This window comes from Fringilla coelebs, assembly GCF_963513975.1.
Source record: "Fringilla coelebs genome assembly, chromosome: 33".
NCBI lineage: Eukaryota > Metazoa > Chordata > Aves > Passeriformes > Fringillidae > Fringilla > Fringilla coelebs.
The window spans coordinates 332409-352925 of NC_140059.1; the positions used below are offsets into that span (position 1 = coordinate 332409).

Here is a 20517-nt window from a genome sequence, read left to right on the forward strand (position 1 = left end):
CACCGTGGTGTTGGTGATGCTGCGAGTCTCAGTGCTCTGCCACGGCCTCAGGATGCTGGTGAGGGGGATGAGGGTTATTTAGAGACTTGGGGAGGGGGATTTTAAAATGAATTAGGGGGGGTGGGACCCCTCTGACCGATTGTCTCATCCTCCCGCAGGGTCCCGTTGAGCCGCGCCAGCTCCCGCAGCTGCATCTTGCGCAGGTCGTTCTGGTCCTCGGGGGTCTCGATGCCCTGCTCAGGATGTTCCTGATCTGGGGGGGCACAGAGGGCGTCACACGGGGGGGTTACACCTCCAGACCCCCCCACAAACCCCTCGGGGACACCCCCCCAAACCTGCTCCACGGCTTTCTTGACGTTCTCCATGGTGTTGGCGGTGACGAGGGCGTGCAGGGGCTCGTCCTCGCCCGGCAGCATCTGCCCGTCCTTGCGGCCCACCTTGCCTCCTTCACCGAGCCCTTGCCCTGATCATGATCTTGGCATTGCACTCCTTCTCGATGTTCTTCAGAGTGTTCCCCCTGGAACGGGGCAACGGGGACAGGGAGGTCACACAGGGGTTGCTGAGGGACACTCAGAGCTCTCTCAGAGCTCACCTGTCCTCCGCCATCCTTGCCCTGGGTTGTGTTGTCTCTGCTTGGGAATTTTTGGGGGTCCCACACCTAGATTGGGGGGATGGACCCCACAGGGCAATCAGGGCACCCACACTATGGGGAGTGGGGACCTCGCTCATCAGGAGCACAGGGGTGCATCATTAAACAGGCCTGTGTTAATTAGGGGGGATGGAGGGAGGACTGTGGGGACACCGTGCAGGTGTTGGGATGGGGACCCAGCAGCACCTCAGCGTTTTCAGGAACTCCCCCCATTCCTGGGGTGAAGATGAGGGGATCTCCCCCAGCCCCAGAGCCCTCCCAGCCCCCCAGGATCTCGGGGTGCCCACCTGGGCCCGATGAGGAGCCCCACGAAGTTGATCTCGGGGTACTCATCCTGCGGGATCATCACCTTGTCGCTCACCCGCGTCGCCGGTGGCCTGGGGAAGGACAAAAATCCAGGCTCAAACCCTTGGGGGAACCCCAAACCGGGCAGAACCGGCCCCAAATCAGGGTTGGGGGGATGCCCCTCCTCACTTGTAGTCAGCTGGGGGCTTGAAGTCGGGGTTCAGGGCCACCATCTCGGTGATGAGGTTGTGCCTCTCCTCCTCCAGCTTCTTGCGCGTGCGGAACTCCCGCGTGTTCAGGCGCTTCCCCTCGCTGTTGTAGATGGGCTCCGGGGAGGGGGACCTGCTCCGGGGGGTGGGGGGGTCACTGGGAGGCCCCCCGACCCCTCACGGGGGGGCTGTGCCCCCAGAACCCCCTCCCCAACCCTCCCAGCCCCCAGGTGTGGGGGGTCTTCCCTCCCCTCGCTGTCGGTGATGGGGAGGGGGATGTGGAGGGGTGGGGAGGGGTCAGGACCCTCCCTCCCCAAACCACCACAACCCTCCCCCCCGTCACCGGCCTGTGCCACTGCCCCCACCCACCCCCAGGAGGGGATAATTGGGGGGGGGAGCATTAATTAGTGCCCAATTAAGGCCAGCAGAGCACAGCCCTCCCCCTCCCCAAACCAGCGGCCCCTCTTTGCCCGTTTCTCTGCGGTTTGGCCTTTGCTGGGTCAGGGTTTGGCCCCTTTGTGCCCGGTTTTGTTGTTTCTCCCTGGCTTTGCCCCGTTCCTGGCTCCTTTTCTCCCAGGTTGTGCCCAGTTCTCCCCGGTTTTTTGCCCAATTTCCCGGTTTCTAGGAGGAAAAGGTCCCTGTCTGGGGGGGCCGCGCGGCTTTGGCAGCCCCGGAGGGAAGAGTCAAGGTCGCTTGAGCTGAGCCGTGTCGGGGTGAGAAAATCAGATTATGATTAAAAATCAGAATTATCAGCGAGGAAGGAAAAAAAAAAAAGTCAGAATCGCTCGGGTTTGGTTAAATCTTGGCTCCCCTCCCCCCCCAAAATAGCGAATTTTGGCAGCGGCTGCAAGAAGGGAAGAGATTAAGGCGGATCCTCCAAAAACAGCCGGCGCGGGCGACAGTCGAACCTGCCCCCGGTTTGGGGGGAAAAAGCGACTTTTCGGGGTTGGCAGCAGCCGGGTCCTCGGTGGAACTGCGACGTCACTGTCCCCGCTCGTGATTAATCGTTAATTCATTAATTAATTCCCCCCCCAACCAGCGCTAACGACGCCGCAGCGGGGGAGCGGCCTCGGCCCGGGGCGCTGCAGGAGCAAGGCTGGGTTAGCGCGGGGGGCCTGCGCCCCCCCAAACCTGGGAGACCCCCAAAACCTGGGGCTGTGTGTGTGGTGGGGGGGGGGAGGGGGGGTGTGAGACTCCCCTCCCCCCCCAAAACCTGGGGGTGGGGGCAGAGGGTGTCCCCCCTTCCCCCCCCCAGTCCTGGGACTCGGGAGAGCCCCCCCGGCCACCACGGGGTGAGGGACCCCCGAAAGGTGAGGGACCCCCGAAAGGTGAGGGATCCCTGAGGACACAGGGACCCCCCCCCGGGGTTGGGGACCCCCACAGAGCTGGGGACCCCCCCAGAGCAGGGGTCCCTGAGGGGTGAGGGACCCCCGTCCTGCCCTGCCATAGAAAAATGGGGCCAAAACAGGAGGAAAAGGTGAAGAGAGGGAGCGGAGGGGGGAATTTGGTCCTTGGCAGGGGCAACGGCAGCTCTGCCCCCCCCCAGAGACAAACTGGAGTGAAAAGGGGGGGAAAGGAGAGGGAAAAGGGGGTGCAGTGGGGCTGGGGCCTCGTTAAGCCCCCAGAGCTCATTAAGCCACCACCACAGGTCATTAATCCTCACCTAACGAGCCCCAGGCTGGGCTCAGGGGGGAACACCCCAAACTGAATGGGGATGTTCCAGAGCAGCACCCCCAAACTCAGGGGGAACACCCCAAATTTGGGGGGCCCTGAATCAGCAGGGGGGAGGGGGGGTTTGTCCAGAGCAGCACCCCCAAATCCAGGGGGGAAACGGGGAGAGGAGGATCCCGACCTGTCCTGGATTGGGGGAGGGGGCACAGCCAGGGGTCTCCCGTGCGCTGCTTGCGGCTCACGGGGTGTGGGGGGGGGGGGTGCCCAGGTCTGGGGGGGCCCGGGGGGTGCCCAGGTCTGGGGGGGCAGGGGGGGGAGGTCCCGACCTGTCCTCGGGGTTAGGGGGGATGCCCAGGTCTCCCGTGCGCAGTTTGCGGGTCAGGTCTTCGATCTGCAGTTGCACTGGAAGGAACCCGGTCCCGGAGAGGTGAGAGAGACACAGTTACAAAACACCCACATTTTTACCCCCCCAAAAAAATAAAATAATTAATTTTTAAAAAAAAACATTCCTCCCCCAAAATAATCCTGCCCCAGCCCGGCTTGGCCGGGTTAAAATTCATTTTTAATTTTTTTTTTTTCTACCTACACCGGCTCCATGGCACCAAAACCAGGCATTAATGCCCTAAAACCAAACGGTTAGGGTGAGAAAAAGCAGGTGTTGTTACCTAAAATTGACATTATTAGCAGAAAAATACACCTTCTAAGTGATAACAGCAGGTTATTACCTCAAAAAACACATGGTTACCCCAAAAAAAGGTGTTATTACCAAAAAAAGCAGGTTATCACAAAAGAAAAATAATCACATTGTTATCAAAAAAATCACAGGATTACCCAAAAAAAGCACATTATTACCAAACCTCCTGCATTCTTATGGAAAATCTACAGATTGTCATCATAAAACCAGACATTATTACCTAAAATAGAAGATTATCAGTCAAAAAAAAGACATTATTTCCTAAAATACCACACTGTTACCTAAAATGTGAGATTATTACTACAGAAGGTAAATGTTATTACCTAAAACAACCACAGTTTTACCTAAAACGAGAGATTATTCCTAAGGAAATACACATTGCCTAAAATAACCACATTATTACCCAAAACACATGACTACTACTAAAAAAAGCAACTGTTATTACCTAGAACAGGAGATGTAATTAAACACAGTCATTATTACCTAAAACACCTGATTATTACTAAAAATAAAGGTTATCAGGAGAAGATTGTTACCTTAAAACACACAATATAACACCTAAAAATACATTATTACCAAAAAATGAAGGTGGTTAATCGAGAGATTGTTGCATTCATGTGACACATTTTGACCTGAACCTGCAGATTATTGCCCAAAATTGCAAGTTTTGGGTTAATTAATTTCTCCCATGTCCCAGGGGGGGTTTCTGACCCCAAATCCTGGGGGGGTTTCTGACCCCAAATTCCTGATTTAATCCAGAATTTGAGGCTGTTACTGATGTGATCCCAAATCCTGGAGGTTTAGCCCCAGAATCTCAGGGGGTTCTAACCTCAATCCCAGGGGGATTTAAACCCAAAACCCACAGGCTCTGACCCTAAAATCCCTCTGACCCTAAAATTCAGTTTTCCCCCCAGACCTTTACCAATGTGGGCGTGCTCCTGCTCACACCTCAGCCTTGTGGGGTGGGCAAAGAAATCTGAGCCCAAACCCTGAGTTCTGCCCCTAAACCCTGAGTTCTGCCCCTAAACCCCGAGCTCTGACCCTAAACCCCGAGCTCTGACCCCAAACCCTGAGCTCTGCACCCCTAAACCCTGAGTTCTGCCCCTAAACCCTGAGTTCTGCTCCTAAACCCCGAGCTCTGCCCCTAAACCCAGAGCTCTGAGTCAACACCCCAAATTCTGACCCTAAACCCTGAGCTCTGACCCTAAACCCCGAGCTCTGCCCCTAAACCCTGAACTCTGAGTCAACACCCCAAATTCTGACCCTAAACCCTGAGTTCTGCCCCTAAACCCCAAGCTCTGACCCGAAACCCCGAGCTCTGAGTCAGCACCCCAAATTCTGACCTTAAACCTGAGCCCTGCCCCTAAACCCTGAGTTCTGAGCCCAAACCCAAAGCTCTGAGCCCAAACCTCGACCTCTGACTCTGAACTCCAAATTCTGACCCTAAATCCTGAGCTCTGACCTCACACCCCAAACTCTGACCCTAAACACAAAGCTCTGACCCCAAACCCTGAGCTCTGACCCTAAACCCCTGAACCCACACCCCGAGCTCTGCCCCTAAACCCTGAGCTCTGAACCCACACCCTGAGCTCTGCCCCTAAACCCTGAGCTCTGACTCTAAACCCTGAGCTCGGACCCTAAACCCAAAGTTCTGACCCCACACTCCAAACTCTGACCCTAAACCCAAAGCTCTGAGCCTAAACCCAAAGCTCTGACCCCAAACCCAAAGCTCTGACCCTAAACCCAAAGCTCTTAGCCCAAACCCAAAGCTCTGACCCTAAACCCCAAACTCTGACCCCAAACCCAAAGCTCTGACCCTAAACCCCGCGCTCTGACCCCAAACCCCAAACTCTGACCCTAAACCCAAAGCTCTGACCCTAAACCCCAAACTCTGACCCCAAACCCAAAGCTCTGACCCCAAACCCAAAGCTCTGACCCTAAACCCCAAACTCTGACCCTTAGCCCAAAGCTCTGAGCCCACACTCCAAACTCTGACCCTAAACCCAAAGCTCTGACCCCAAACCCAGATCTCTGACCCTAAACCCAAAGCTCTGAGCCCACACTCCAAACTCTGACCCTAAACCCAAAGCTCTGACCCCAAACCCAAAGCTCTGACCCTAAACCCAAAGCTCTGAGCCCACACTCCAAACTCTGACCCTAAACCCAAAGCTCTGACCCCAAACCCAGATCTCTGACCCTAAACCCAAAGCTCTGAGCCCACACTCCAAACTCTGACCCTAAACCCAAAGCTCTGACCCCAAACCCAAAGCTCTGACCCTAAACCCAAAGCTCTGAGCCCACACTCCAAACTCTGACCCTAAACCCAAAGCTCTGACCCCAAACCCAGATCTCTGACCCTAAACCCAAAGCTCTGACCCCAAACCCCAAACTCTGACCCTAAACCCAAAGCTCTAAGCTCACACTCCAAACTCTGACCCTAAACCCAAAGCTCTGACCCCACACTCTGACCCCAAACCCCGAGCTCTGACCCCAAACCCCGCGCTCTGACCCCACACCCCACACTCTGACCCCAAACCCCGGGGCCGGTGACCCGCACGGTGCCGTTTTCCCCCCGGAGCGTTACCGATGTAGGCGCGCTCCTGCTCGCGCGTCAGCCCGGGCGGGATCACCGTGGGCATCCCCGGGATCACCGTCTTCTGCTCCAGCGAGTCCTGGTTCCAGCGGCTGCGCTTCCGCTTCCGCGGGAAATCTGCGGGAAAACGCCGCGATTCGGGCAAATCCGCCGGCGCTGAGCCTCCCTCGGGGGGCCGGGGAGGGGTTTGGGGGGGTCTGGGGGGGTTTTGGGGTCCCGTTCCGAGGGTTTCACTTTGGGGTCGTGTGGCCGGACACGTGTCCCGGCCGGGAGGGGGAGGGAAAGGCGGGGTGGAGGTGGCGGGACCCGGAATCGGGGGGATCAGAGACCAGGGAGCCCCGAACTGGGGGGATCAGAGCCCAGGGACCCTCCGAATTGGGGGGATCAGAGCCCAGGGAGCCCCGAATCGGGGGGATCAGAGCCCAGGGAGCCCCGAATCGGGGGGATCAGAGCCCAGGGAGCCCCGAATCGGGGGGATCAGAGCCCAGGGAGCCCCGAATCGGGGGGATCAGAGCCCAGGGAACCCCGAATTGGGGGGATCAGAGCCCAGGGACCCTCCGAATCGGGGGGATCAGAGCCCAGGGAGCCCCGAATCGGGGGGATCAGAGCCCAGGGAGCCCCGAATCTGGGGGATCAGAGCCCAGGGACCCTCCGAATCGGGGGGATCAGAGCCCAGGGACCCCCGAATCGGGGGGATCAGAGCCCAGGGACCCCCGAATCGGGGGGATCAGAGCCCAGGGAGCCCCGAATCGGGGGGATCAGAGCCCAGGGACCCCCGAATTGGGGGGATCAGAGCCCAGGGAGCCCCGAATTGGGGAGATCAGAGCCCAGGGACCCCAAAACCGAGGGGTATCAGAGCCCGGGACCCCCAGATCGGGTGTTATAACCCGGGAACCCCCCAAATCGGGGGGGATCAGAGCCCAGGGACCCCCGAATTGGGGAGTCACAACCCGGGGACACACAGGTCGGGAGGGTTAAAGTCCCGGGGACCCCCAGAGTGGGGGGGTCACAGCCTGGGGACGCCCCCCAGACCCTCCCCACGACCCCTCGCGGGGGTCCCAACACCGCCCCCACCCCCCGGTATCCCCCTGCCCGGGGCCGTACCTGCCCTCCGGGGCTTGTGCGCGGCTCCCGCCCGTCCCCCCGCATCTCCCGGCCCGGTGCCCGCGCCCCCCGCGCCCTCCTCGGGCCGCGGCTGCTGCGGAGCCCCCGCGGGCTGGGGGGGGGCGGCGGGGGCGGCCGGCGGAGCCCCCGCGGGGGCCGCGGGCGGGTCATGGCCGGCTGGCGGCGATGGGAAGCGGAACTGCCCGTAGGGAGCGGCGGGCGGCGGCTGAGGCGCCGCGGGGCCGCCCGGGGGCTGCGGGGCCGCGGGGCCGCCCGGGGCCTGCGAAGGCGGAGGCGGCGGCGGCGGAGGCTGCGCCGGTGGCTGCGGCTGCGGAGGTGGCGGAGGCGGCGGCGGAGGAGGCGGCGGAGGCGGCAGAGCCGCGAAAGGGAAAGCGGCGGCTGCCATGGGGGCGCGGGGGGCGGCGGGGCCGGGAGCGGGGCCGGGCTGGGCCGCGCTCGCCCCGGTCGCCATAGAACGGCCCCCGCGCGGCCTTCGCGAACCTTCCACGCCGCCGCGCCGCGCGCGCCACGCTGATTGGCCTAGCCGCGCGTCGATCAACGGGAACGCACGCTGCGATTGGTTGGAGGCGCTGTCCGTCGAGGCGACGGCCGTGGGGATTGGCCAGCAGGGGGACGGGGGGGCGGAGGTGGACGCTGAGGCGCTGGCGGCGGGGATTGGTCGGCGCGGCTGTCACTCAGGCGGAGCGCGGGGGAGGGGGGAGCCAGAACGGCGAGCAGTGATTGGGTGGCGTCGCGGAGGGCGGGACCCACCGCGGAAGCTCCTCCACCATTGGCAGCGCCGCGCCCCGCCCCGCACCCCCGGACGGAGACGGCGGGAAACCCCGTGCCGGACATGAGTGACGTGCGCAGCAGACTTTGTCCAGGCGCAGCTGATTGGCTGCCTCCCCTGTCGCTCTGGAAAGACGCGCGCTGATTGGCGGAAACGGGGATGGAGGGCGGGCGGGAGAGCGGCCCGCCAAAACCTCTCGCCGAGCATGGCGGGAGCTCGCCCGCGCGCGGAGGATCATGGGAGCCGCCCCCTCAGGAGGGCCCGCTCCCCCCGCGCCCCCCAAAAACGGAGACGGAGGCGCCCGGTGAAACCAGCGGCACTTTATTTTAGTTTATTATCGATTATTCCATGGCCTCCCCCTCACCCGGGCTCTTGGAATCCCCTCCCGGTTCCCCCAAATCCGGGACCCTGCAAAGGCCTCGTGTTGTGCACCCCAAAACTGAGCTGTGCCCCCCCCCCAAAAAAATCCTCTGCTTGAGCCTCCCCCCCACTGCTCCCCAACCCCCCCTCAAAATCCCCTGCACCCCCAAATCCAACCCCCACCCCAAATATTCCATCCCCGGCCCACGGGACCCCCCCAGCCCCTCCGCAATAAATTCCGCCACAAATTCCTGCAAAAATTCCGCCACAAATTCCTGCAAAAATTCCGCCCCAAATTTCTCCACAAATTCCACCTCAAATTCCTCCACAAATTCCGCCCCAAATTCCTGCAAAAATTCCACCTCAAATTCCTCCCAAAATTCCACCCCAAATTCCTCCACAAATTCCACCCCAAATTCCTGCAAAAATTCCACCCCAAATTCCTCCCAAAATTCCACCCCAAATTCCTCCACAAATTCCACCCCAAATTCCTCCCAAAATTCCGCCCCAAATTCTTCCACCCCCATTTTGGGGAGAACAATTTTCCTGGAACCTGTTGAGAAAAGGTTGGGGCAGGGCCACGCTGGGATTTTGGGATTTTTTGGGGCTCCCCGGGAACATTTTTGGGGTCTCTTGAGGAAGGGCAGGGTGGTCTCTGCGTCTCCTTGGGATTTTTGGGGGTTTTAAGTGGTTTAGGCTCCGGGGCGGCCCTGGGCTGGGATTTTTGGGGCTCCCTAGGACCCTTTTGGGATTTTTTGGGGCTCCCTAAGAGCCTTTTTGGGGTCTTTTGGGGGTTTTTGGGGCTCCCTAGGACCCTTTTGTGGGGTCTCTGGGATTTTTGGGGCTCCCCAGGACCCTTTTGTGGATTTTTGGGGTTCCCTAGGGTCCCTTGCGGGGTCTCTTGAGGAAGGGCAGGGGGGGCTCCCCAGGACCCTTTTGGTGTTTTTTGGGGTTCCCTAGGACAGTTATGTGGATTTTTGGGGTTCCCTAGGGTCCCTTTCGGGGTCTCTTTGGGATTTTTGGGGTTCCCTAGGGTCCCTTTCGGGTTTTTTTGGGGTTCCCTAGGGTCCCTTTCGGGGTCTCTTGAGGAAGGGCAGGGGGGGCTCCCCAGGACCCTTTTTTGGGGATTTTTGGGGGTTTTTTTGGGGTTCCCTAGGGCAGTTATGTGGATTTTCGGGGTCTCTTGAGGAAGGGCAGGGGGATCTCCCCAGGACCCTTTTGTGGGTTTTTTGTGGTTTTTTTGGGGTTCCCTAGGGTGCCTTTTGGTGTTTTTGGGGTTCCCTAGGGTGCCTTTCGGGGTCTCTTGAGGAAGGGCAGGGGGGGCTCTCCATCTCCCCGGGATTTTTGGGGTTCCCAGGACAGTTATGTGGATTTTCGGGGTCTCTTGAGGAAGGGCAGGGGGGTCTCCCCAGGACCCTTTTAGGATTTTTTGGGGTTCCCTAGGGTGTTTTTCGGGGTCTCTTGAGGAAGGGCAGGGGGGGCTCTCCAGGACAGTTTTGGGGGTTTTTTTGGGGTTCCCTAGGGTCCTTTTCGGGGTCTCTTGAGGAAGGGCAGGGGGGGCTCTCCAGGACCCTCTTGTGGGGTTTTTTTGGGGTTCCCTAGGGTGCCTTTCGGGGTCTCTTGAGGAAGGGCAGGGAGATCTCTCGAGGACCCTTTTGGGGATTTTTTGGGGTCCCCTAGGGTGCCTTTCGGGGTCTCTTGAGGAAGGGCAGGGGGTATGCGCCGGGCGGGGCGCGGGGCCGGCGCGGCTGCACCTGGGACTGGGCGGTCAGCTGCAGTTTGATGGCGCTCGAGTTGACCTTGGCCGCCCGCAGCAGCTCCTTCATCCCCCGCATCTTCTGCGAGCGGAACCGCAGCACCGGCCCCGGGGGCGCGGCGGGAACCGGGGGAGCAGCGGGAACCGCGGGAGGGGCGGCCGGAACCGCGGGAGGAGCGGCCGGAACCGGCGGAGGAACCGGCGGAGGGGGAGGGGGCGGCTCCTCGGGGCGGGGGGCGCGGGGAGGGGGGCGGCGCTCCGAGGGTTTTTTGGGGGTGGGGGGCTCCTCGGGTTTGGATTCGCGGCGGGGACCCCGGCGGCGGCAATCGCGGGGGTCGTCGGGACCCCCCAAATCTGCCTCCGGAGGGGTGGGGTCCTCGGAGAGCAGGGTTACCTGCTGGCGCACCTGGGGGGGCACAGAGGGGGTTTAGAGACCCCCACCCCTTTACCCCAGAGGGTTTTTGGGGGTCTCCAGAGCACAGTTAGGACCCCCCCCCAAAATGTCCCAAAAAAAGGGGATGGGGGAACCCAGAACCTGCTCGGGGCACCGCAAGGGGGGACACTGGGGACCCCAAAACCCCCTCAGGAACCCCCCAAACCCCCATGAATGCCCCAAAAAAGAGATGGGGGACCCCAGACCCCACTCAGGACCCTCCAAGGAGCACGTGGGGACCCCAGACCCCACTCAGGAACCCCCCAAACCCCCAGGGATGCCTCAAATCAGACATTGGGGACCCCAAAATCCCCTCAGGAACCCCCCAAACCCTCAGGGATACCTCAAATCAGACACTGGGGACCCCAAAACCTCCTCAGGAACCCCCCAAACCCCCCGGGATACCCCAAAATCAGACATTGGGGACCCCAGACCCCACTCAGGAACCCCCCAAACCCTCAGGGATACCTCAAATCAGACACTGGGGACCCCAGACCCCACTCAGGACCCCCCCAAACCCCCCGGGATACCTCAAATCAGACATTGGGGACCCCAGACCCCACTCAGGAACCCCCCAAACCCTCAGGGATACCTCAAATCAGACACTGGGGACCCCAAAACTCCCTCAGGAACCCCCAAACCCTCAGGGAGGCTCCAAAAAAGAGATGGAGGACCCCAGACCCCACTCAGGACCCCCCAAGGAGCACGTGGGGACCCCAGACCCCACTCAGGACCCCTCACCTGGCCACCAAGGTGACCAAGGAAGTGGCCAAGCAAGGTGGCCCAGCCCCCCTACTCCCAGGGCCCCCCCAAACCCCTCGGGGGACCCCCAAAAACCTCACCTGGCCATCGAAGCAGCCCAGGGACCCCCCCAAACTCCTTGGGGAACCCCCAAAAACCTCACCTGGCCCTCGAAGTGACTCATAGACCCCCCCTAACCCCCCGGGGGACCCCCAAACAGCTCACCTGGTCATCTCCCCTGCCCCCAGGGTCCCCCCAAACCCCTCGGGGGACCCCCAAACAGCTCACCTGGCCATCGAAGCGGCTCAGGGACCCCCTAAACCCCTCGGGGGACCCCCAAACAGCTCACCTGGTCGGCTTCCCTGCCCCCAGGGACTCCCCCAGACCCCTCGGGGGACCCCCAAAAACCTCACCTGGCCATTGAAGCAGCCCAGGGTCCCCCCCAAACCCCTCGGGGGACCCCCAAAAACCTCACCTGGTCATCTCCCCTGCCCCCAGGGCCCCCCTAGACCCCTTGGAGGACCCCCAAAAGCTCACCTGGCCATCGAAGCAGCCCAAGGCACCCCCCAAACCCCTCGGGGGACCCCCAAAAGGCTCACCTGGCCATCGAAGCGGCTCAGGGACCCCCCCAGACCCCTCGGGGGACCCCCAAAAGCTCACCTGGCCATCGAAGCGGCCCAGGGACTGCACCAGGAAGGTGGCCCAGCCCACGTGCAGCACGGGCGTGGGGCTCCCCTCCTCCCACCTGCAGATGCCGTCGTAGAACCGCAGCAGGTGAGCGAAGCACTCGGGGTCCTGCAGGGCTGGGAGACCCCCGGGGGCCCCCTGAGGACCCCCCCGAGTCAGAGGGGATCCCCCAAGTGTGGGGGAACCCCATAAAAGGGGTTAAGTGGGAGATAAGGGGGGGTCTGCAAGTGGGGACCCCCAAATTCACACCCCAAATTCACAGCCCCCCAGACACAAACCCACCTGGGTTGGGGTCCCCCCCACCCAGGAGCCCCCCAAATTTGGGGGTGCCCAGCTCCAGGTAAAAGGGGTTAAGTGGGAGATAAGGGGGGGGGTCTGCCAGCGGGGACCCCCAAATTCACACCCAAAATTCACAGCCCCCCAGACACAAACCCACCCGGGCTGGGGTCCCCCCCACCCAGGAACCCCCCAAATTTGGGGGTGCCCAGCTCCAGGTAAAAGGGGTTAAGTGGGAGATAAGGGGGGGTCTGCCAGTGGGGATCCCCAAATTCACAGCCAAAATTCACAGCCCCCCAGACACAAACCCACCCTGGCTGGGGTCCCCCCCACCCAGGAGCCCCCCAAATTTGGGGGTGCCCAGCTCCAGGTAAAAGGGGTTAAGTGGGAGATAAGGGGGGGGTCTGCCAGTGGGGACCCCCAAATTCACAAACAGACACAAACCCACCCGGGCTGGGGTCCCCCCCACCCAGGAGCCCCCCAAATTTGGGGGTGCCCAGCTCCAGGTAAAAGGGGTTAAGTGGGAGATAAGGGGGGGGGTCTGCAAGTGGGGACCCCCAAATTCACACCCAAAATTCACAGCCCCCCAGACACAAACCCACCCGGGCTGGGGTCCCCCCCACCCAGGAGCCCCCCAAATTTGGGGGTGCCCAGCTCCAGGTAAAAGGGGTTAAGTGGGAGATAAGGGGGGGGTCTGCCAGTGGGGACCCCCAAATTCACAGCCAAAATTCACAGCCCCCCAGACACAAACCCACCCGGGTTGGGCTCCCCCCCACCCAGGAGCCCCCCAAATTTGGGGGTGCCCAGCTCCAGGTAAAAGGGGTTAAGTGGGAGATAAGGGGGGGGGTCTGCCAGCGGGGACCCCCAAATTCACAGCCAAAATTCACAGCCCCCCAGACACAAACCCACCCGGGCTGGGGTCCCCCCCACCCAGGAGCCCCCCAAATTTGGGTGTGCCCAGCTCCAGGTAAAAGGGGTTAAGTGGGAGATAAGGGGGGGGGGTCTGCCAGTGGGGACCCCCAAATTCACAAACAGACACAAACCCACCCGGGCTGGGGTCCCCCCCACCCAGGAGCCCCCCAAATTTGGGGGTGCCCAGCTCCAGGTCCCACCTCAGCCCCCGGGGGGGGCTCGGCCGCCGCCTCCTTGAGCAGGTTGGGGATGACGTCATTGGCCACGTCAAAGAACTCCTTGTAGATCTCCTCATCCTCACGGCAGTAATTGTAACTGGGGAGGGGGCACGGGGGGCTCGGGGGGCTGCCCCACAGGTGGGGGCACCCCTAAAAACGACACAGAACCCACAGGGAGGGACCCCAAGAAGCCAACTCTGGGTGGGGGGGTGCAGAGGGGATGTGAACCCCATAAAAAGGGGGGGATGGGCACCCCCAGCCCAGCCCAGGGGGAGCCCCCAGGTAAGCCAGGTGTTTCCTAGGACCCCCCGAGCCCCCCACTCACTCCTGGATGACGGTGGCCGTGTCAGCCCAGGCCTGCAGGGCCTCCTTGACGTTCTTGTTGCGGCAGTGGAAGCCGGCCAGGTACAGGTAAGGGTAGATGTGCTCGTTGTTGTAGTAGGTGCGGGCAGAATGGATGCCCTGGGGGAAAAGGGAGGGGTCAGCGCACACCTGGGCACACCTGGGCACACCTGGGCACGCCCACCAGCCACTCAAACACACCCCACCCCGTGCTCACCTGGTGGTACAGGGTGAGGGGGTCGGGTCTGCCCGGGGTGGGCTCCAGCTCCTCCAGGTCAGCCAGGTTGCCCAGGGCCATGGGGTACCTGTGGGGCAGGTGGGGGGCGGCCCCACGGTGGTCACAGGGCAGCTTAGGGGGCAGCACCGTGCTGGGTGGGGGGATCCCTCTCACCTGTCCAGGTGGCCCATGTCGTAGAGCAGCCACAGCAGGCGCTGAGGGGGAGAGGAAGGAGAGGTGTGGGGGTGCTCCTCACCTGGGCCAGCCCTGGGCCACACCTGGGCCTCGCCTGGGCCACACCTGGGCGACACCTGCGCCACACCTGGGCCTCACCTGGGCCACACCTGGGCCTCACCTGGGCCGCACCTGGGCCACACCTGGGCCACACCCGGGCGACACCTGGGCCGCACCTGGGCCGCACCTGGGCCACACCTGGGCCTCACCTGGGCCACACCTGGGCCTCACCTGGGCCACACCCGGGCCACACCTGGGCCACACCCAGCCCTCACCTGGGCCTCACCTGGGCCACACCTGGGCCACACCTGGGCCACACCCGGGCCACACCCAGCCCCACACCTGGGCCGCACCTGGGCCACACCCGGGCCACACCCGGCCCTCACCTGGGCCGCACCTGGGCCACACCTGGGCCACACCCGGGCCACACCCGGGCCGCACCCGGGCCACACCTGGGCCACACCTGGGCCACACCTGGGCCTCACCTGCTGCAGCTGCAGCAGCTCCAGGCTGTCGGTGTGGCCGTCGATGGAGGGGTTGATGGCGCACACCATGAACGCCACCTCCATGTGCCGCGTGCAGCGCAGGTAGGAGCCCTTCAGGTACAGCCAGCTCTGGGGACAGGTGACACAGGGGACATGGGGACACGGGGGACATGGGGACACATCCACCTGTGCTCCCTGCCCAGGTACAGCTCTGGGGACAGGTGACACAGGGGACATGGGGACACAGGGGACGTGGGGACACAGGGGACAGGGGGACACAGGGACACATCCACCTGTGCTCCCTGCCCAGGTACAGCTCCAGGGACAGGTGACACAGGGGACATGGGGACACATCCACCTGTGCCCCTGCCCAGGTACAGCTCTGGGGACAGGTGACACCTGTGTCCCCTCACTGCACTGCCAGCGCTGTCTGTCCCAGGGGCTCCTCAATGTCCCTGTGACCCCTCCCATGTCCCCAGTGTCCCTTTGCCCCGCCCACCCCCGTGTCCCTGTGACCCCTCCCATGTCCCCAGTGTCCCTTTGCCCCGCCCACCCCCGTGTCCCTGTGACCCCTCCCATGTCCCCAGTGTCCCTTTGCCCCGCCCACCCCCGTGTCCCTGTGACCCCTCCCATGTCCCCAGTGTCCCTGTGACCCCTCCCCTGTCCCCAGTGTCCCTTTGACCCCTCCCCTGTCCCCAGTGTCCCTTTGCCCCGCCCACCCCCGTATCCCTGTGGCCCCTCCCATGTCCCCAGTGTCCCTTTGCCCCGCCCACCCCCGTGTCCCTGTGACCCCTCCCCTGTCCCCCGTGTCCCTTTGCCCCGCCCACCCCCGTGTCCCTGTGACCCCTCCCATGTCCCCAGTGTCCCTTTGCCCCGCCCACCCCCGTGTCCCTGTGACCCCTCCCATGTCCCCAGTGTCCCTTTGCCCCTCCCACCCCCGTGTCCCTGTGACCCCTCCCATGTCCCCAGTGTCCCTTTGCCCCGCCCACCCCCGTGTCCCTGTGACCCCTCCCCTGTCCCCAGTGTCCCTTTGCCCCTCCCACCCCCGTGTCCCTGTGACCCCTCCCCTGTCCCCAGTGTCCCTTTGCCCCGCCCACCCCCGTGTCCCCCGTACCCTCTCGGCCACCCCGGCCTGCACGGGCTGTCCCCTCCTGTCCTCGTTGCCCTTGCCGTGCCAGGTGACCTCGGCGGTCTGGGAGCCCCCGGCCCCGAAGGCCACCCAGGCGTGGTCCTCGCTCAGGGCCAGGTGCACGTCCGGCAGCCCCAGCACCTGGCACGCCCCCACCACGGCGAAGGCCACACCTGAGCTGTCCAGCTTGGTACCTGGGGGGGCACGGGGGGGGCTCAGGGGGGCACAGAGCCCCCCAAACCCCCCCATCCCCATCCCTGAGGGGGCTCAGGGACACACAGAGGCCCCCAAACCCCCCCATTCCCACCCCTGAGGGGGCTCAGGGACAGACAGAGCCCCCCAAACCCCCCCCCGAGGGGGCTCAGGGACAGACAGAGCCCCCCAAACCCACCCCAAACCCCCCCATTCCCATCCCTGAGGGGGCTCAGGGGGGCACAGAGCCCCCCAAACCTCCCCAAACCCACCCCGAGGGGGCTCAGGGGGGCACAGAGCCCCCCAAACCCACCCTGAGGGGGCTCAGGGACACACAGAGCCCCCCAAACCCCCTCATCCCCACCCCTGAGGGGGCTCAGGGGCACACAGAGCCCCCCAAACCCACCCCAAACCCCCCCATTCCCATCCCTGAGGGGGCTCAGGGGCGCACAGAGCCCCCCAAACCCCCCCATTCCCATCCCTGAGGGGGCTCAGGGACACACAGAGCCCCCCAAACCCACCCCAAACCCCCCCATTCCCATCCCTGAGGGAGCTCAGGGACACACAGAGCCCCCCAAACCCCCCCATCCCCACCCCTGAGCTGTCCCTGAGGGAGGGGACACAGAAACAAGGGACCCCCCAGAAGAAGGACACAACAGCCACTGAGCCCTGAGGCTGCTCTGGGTGCGACCCCAGCCCCACAACCCCTCAGGGACCCCTCCTCACCCCCTTGTGACCCCTCCTGTCCCCCTTGGAACCCCTCCTGACCCCCTCAGGACCCCTCCTCACCCCCTCAGGACCCCTTGGGACCCCTCCTGACCCCCTCAGGACCCCTCCTGACTCCCTTGTGACCCCTCCTCACCCCCTTGTGACCCCTCCTGACCCCCTCAGGAGCCCTCCTCACCCCCTTGTGACCCCTCCTCACCCCCTTGTGACCCCTCCTCACCCCCTCAGGACCCCTCCTCACCCCCTTGGGACCCCTCCTCACCCCCTCGGGACCCCTCCTCAACCTCTCAGGACCCCTCGGGACCCCTCCTCACCCCCTTGTGACCCTTCCTCACCCCCTTGTGACCCCTCCTCACCCCCTCAGGACCCCTCCTGACCCCCTTGTGTCCCCTCCTCACCCCCTCAGGACCCCTCCTGACCCCCTTGTGACCCCTCCTCATCCCCTCAGGACCCCTTGTATCCCCTCCTGACCCTGTCAGGACCCCTCCTCATCCCTTCAGGACCCCTCCTCACCCGTGATAAAGCTGAACAGCGACTGGATATGCGCCCTGTCCTTGAAGTAGGAGCGGCTGAGGCTGTTCCAGATGAGACCCCAGCCCCACCAACCCCTCCTGACCCCCTTGTGACCCCTCCTCATCCCCTCAGGACCCCTCCTCACCCTTCAGGACCCCTCCTGACCCGTAATAAAGCTGAACAACGACTGGATGTGCGCCCTGTCCTTGAAGTAGGAGCGGCTGAGGCTGTTCCAGATGAGACCCCAGCCCCACCAACCCCTCCTGACCCCCTTGTGACCCCTCCTCATCCCCTCAGGACCCCTTGTGACCCCTCCTCATCCCCTCAGGACCCCTTGTGACCCCTCCTGACCCCCTCAGGACCCCTCCTCATCCCCTCAGGACCCCTTGTGACCCCTCCTGACCCCCTCAGGACCCCTCCTGACCCCCTTGTGACCCCTCCTCATCCCCTCAGGACCCCTTGTGACCCCTCCTGACCCCCTCAGGACCCCTCCTGACCCCCTCAGGACCCCTCAGGACCCCTCCTCACCCGTAATAAAGCTGAACAACGACTGGATGTGCGCCCTGTCCTTGAAGTAGGAGCGGCTGAGGCTGTTCCAGATGAGACCCCAGCCCCACCAACCCCTCCTGACCCCCTTGTGACCCCTCCTCATCCCCTCAGGACCCCTTGTGACCCCTCCTGACCCCCTCAGGACCCCTCCTCACCCGTGATAAAGCTGAACAGCGACTGGATGTGCGCCCTGTCCTTGAAGTAGGAGCGGCTGAGGCTGTTCCAGATGAGACCCCAGCCCCACCAACCCCTCCTCATCCCCTCAGGACCCCTCCTCATCCCCTCAGGACCCGTCCTGACCCCCTTGGGACCCCTCCTCACCCGTAATAAAGCTGAACAACGACTGGATGTGCGCCCTATCCTTGAAGTAGGAGCGGCTGAGGCTGTTCCAGATGACATCCGACACTTTCCTGACCAGCTCCCGCGAGGAGCAGCCGTCGGGCCGGGGGTACAGCGACAGGTCCACGGCGCCCCGGATCTGCGCCGTGAACCGGGCGTAGAGCGCGGCCACGATGGACAGCTCGGCCACCGGGAAGTACAGCCGGGTCTGGGGGTCCGGCCCGGGCCGGGACTCGAAGGTCAGGCCGGGCACGTTGGTGGGGAGCACTCGGTTGACGGCCAGGAAATGTTCCACGAAGCCCAGGACCAGCGAGAGCAGCACCAGGTCGGGCTCGGGCTGCCGCAGCTCGGCCTCGAAGAGCCGAACCACGGCGGCCACGGAGCGCAGCGGGAACAGGGCCTTCTGCCAGGGCTTCAGCCCCATGCTGGGCCTGTGGGGAGCCAGGGGGGATCAGGGGGGGGTCTATGGGGGTCTTGAGTGGAGTTCTGGGGGTCTCAGGGGGAGTTCTGGGGGTCCCAGGGGCTGGGGGAGCTGCCCAAAGAGGGGAACAGGTCCTTCTGCCAGGGCTTCAGCCCCATGCTGGGCCTGTGGGGGTGGGGGGGCTCAGGAGGGGCTCTGGGGGGGGTCTATGGGGGTCTTGAGTGGAGTTCTGGGGGTCCCAGGGGCTGGGGGAGCTGATCAAAGAGGGGAACAGAGCCTTCTGCCAGGGCTTCAGCCCCATGCTGGGCCTGTGGGGAGTGGGGGGCTCAGGAGGGGCTCTGGGGGGCTTGGGGGGGAGTTCTGGGGGTCTTGAGTGGAGTTCTGGGGGCCTCAGGGGGAGTTCTGGGGGTCTTGGGGGGAGTTCTGGGGGTGCCAGGGGCTGGGGGAGCTGCCCACAGAGGGGATCAGGAGCAGCGGTTTCAGCCCCGTGCTGGGGAACCAGGGGTCAGGGGGGAATGGGGGTCTCAGGGGGAGCTCTGGGGGTCTCAGGAGGAGCTCTGGGGGTCTCAGGGGGAGTTCTGGGGGTCTTGAGTGGAGTTTTGGGGGTCCCAGGGGCTGGGGGCGCTGCCCACAGAGGGGATCAGGAGCAGCGGTTTCAGCCCCACGGTGGGGAAATAGAGGTGGGGTCCCCGGGGAAGTGGGGAGGGGTCTCAGGGGGGATTTACCGGGGAAATTGGGGGTTTATTGGGGGGGGGGGTCTCAGAGTGCCACAGTGGGGGCGGGGGGGGGGGGGGCGCAGCAGCGTCTGGCGGGGCTGGAGCCCATGGGAGGGACCGGGGGGAAATGAGGGGTGGGGGTCCCGGGGGGGTTATGGGGGCAGAGCGGGGGCCAAACCCGGGGGGCTCGGAGGGGGATGGGGGAAACCCCCGGGACGAACCCGCCCCCTCCCGGCACCCCCAAAACGGCGGAAACGCTCCGGGACCACCCGGGACCCTCCCCACAAATCCCCCCCCGTGCCGGAGCCCACCCAGGACCCCCAGACCCCCCCCCAGACCCGGTCCCGACCCCCCCGGAGCCGCCCCGGGACCGGGACCGGCACCGCCCCCCCCCCGCTCACCGGGGCCGCCGCCGGCGCGGGGCACGACGGGAGGGGGCGGGGCCTGCGCGCGCCGCCGCCCGCCATTGGCTGAGCGCGGGGGGTGTGGCTTGGGTGGGCGCGGTCTCCGTGGGTGTGGCACGGAGAGGGCGTGGTTTGTGCGGTGGGCGTGGTCACGGCTTCCCTCCCGAATCGCCGCGATTTCAGCCCAAATTCCTTCGGGTTTCACCCCAAAATCCTCTCCCATTTCACCCCAAATTCCTTCGGGTTTCACCCCAAATTCCTTCTGGTTTCACCCCAAAATCCCCCCGGTTTCACCCCAAAATCCCCCCGATTCTAACCCCAAAATCCCCCTCGATTTCACCCCAAATTCCTTCTGGTTTCACCCCAAATTCCTTCTGGTTTCACCCCAAAATCCCCCCGATTTCAGCCCGAATTCCTTCGGGTTTCACCCCAAAATCCCCCCGATTTCACCCCAAATTCCTTCTGGTTTCACCCCAAATTCCCCCCGATTCCACCCCAAAATCCCCTCCGATTTCACCCCAAATTCCTTCTGGTTTCACCCCCCCGATTCCACCCCAAAATCCCCCCGATTTCACCCCAAATTCCTTCTGGTTTCACCCCAAAATCCCCCCGGTTTCACCCCAAAATCCCCCCGATTTCACCCCAAATTCCTTCTGGTTTCACCCCAAAATCCCCCGATTTCACCCCAAATTCCTTCTGGTTTCACCCCAAAATCCCCCCGATTTCACCCCAAATTCCTTCTGGTTTCACCCCAAAATCCTCTCCCATTTCACCCCCAAAATCCCCCCGATTTCACCCCAAATTCCTTCTGGTTTCACCCCAAAATCCCCCCGATTTCACCCCAAATTCCCCCCGATTTCAGCCCAAATTCC

At 63.4% G+C, this 20517-nt stretch overlaps 3 protein-coding genes across 3 annotated transcripts in view; all 3 read right to left on the bottom strand.

Annotated features, from left to right (window-relative positions):
- The window catches only part of LOC311164517 (neurexin-2-like), a gene marked incomplete at both ends in the record, with an annotated part of 201582 nt that overhangs the window by 158807 nt on the left and 22258 nt on the right, over positions 1–20517 (bottom strand).
- On the bottom strand, positions 48–7668 carry LOC311164515 (splicing factor 1-like; the record flags this gene model as incomplete). The annotated part of the gene is given in 10 exon segments (XM_084224005.1): positions 48–55; positions 137–238; positions 241–253; positions 336–465; positions 467–517; positions 937–1026; positions 1124–1276; positions 3141–3216; positions 6093–6218; positions 7206–7668. Coding segments are annotated over 10 exon segments (1155 nt in total). The 5' UTR covers positions 7612–7668.
- On the bottom strand, positions 10019–19722 carry MEN1 (menin 1). The gene is made up of 10 exons (XM_084224149.1): positions 19643–19722; positions 18087–18535; positions 15771–15979; positions 14657–14785; positions 14112–14152; positions 13938–14025; positions 13704–13840; positions 13361–13475; positions 11946–12110; positions 10019–10517 (listed from the first exon to the last, which is right to left on the bottom strand). Exons 2-10 carry the CDS (start codon positions 18526–18528, stop codon positions 10032–10034), a joined length of 1812 nt encoding a protein of 603 aa, XP_084080275.1. The 5' UTR covers positions 18529–18535; positions 19643–19722; the 3' UTR covers positions 10019–10031.

Excerpts from the sequence above, each read along its gene's own strand:
- MEN1 (XM_084224149.1), bottom strand. The coding sequence starts at position 18,528 with ATGGGGCTGAAGCCCTGGCAGAAGGCCCTGTTCCCGCTGCGCTCCGTG. Across the intron at positions 14,026-14,111 it reads GACATGGGCCACCTGGACAG|GTACCCCATGGCCCTGGGCA; the intron begins GTGAGAGGGATC and ends CCTGCCCCACAG. Across the intron at positions 13,841-13,937 it reads CCCTCACCCTGTACCACCAG|GGCATCCATTCTGCCCGCAC; the intron begins GTGAGCACGGGG and ends CTTTTCCCCCAG.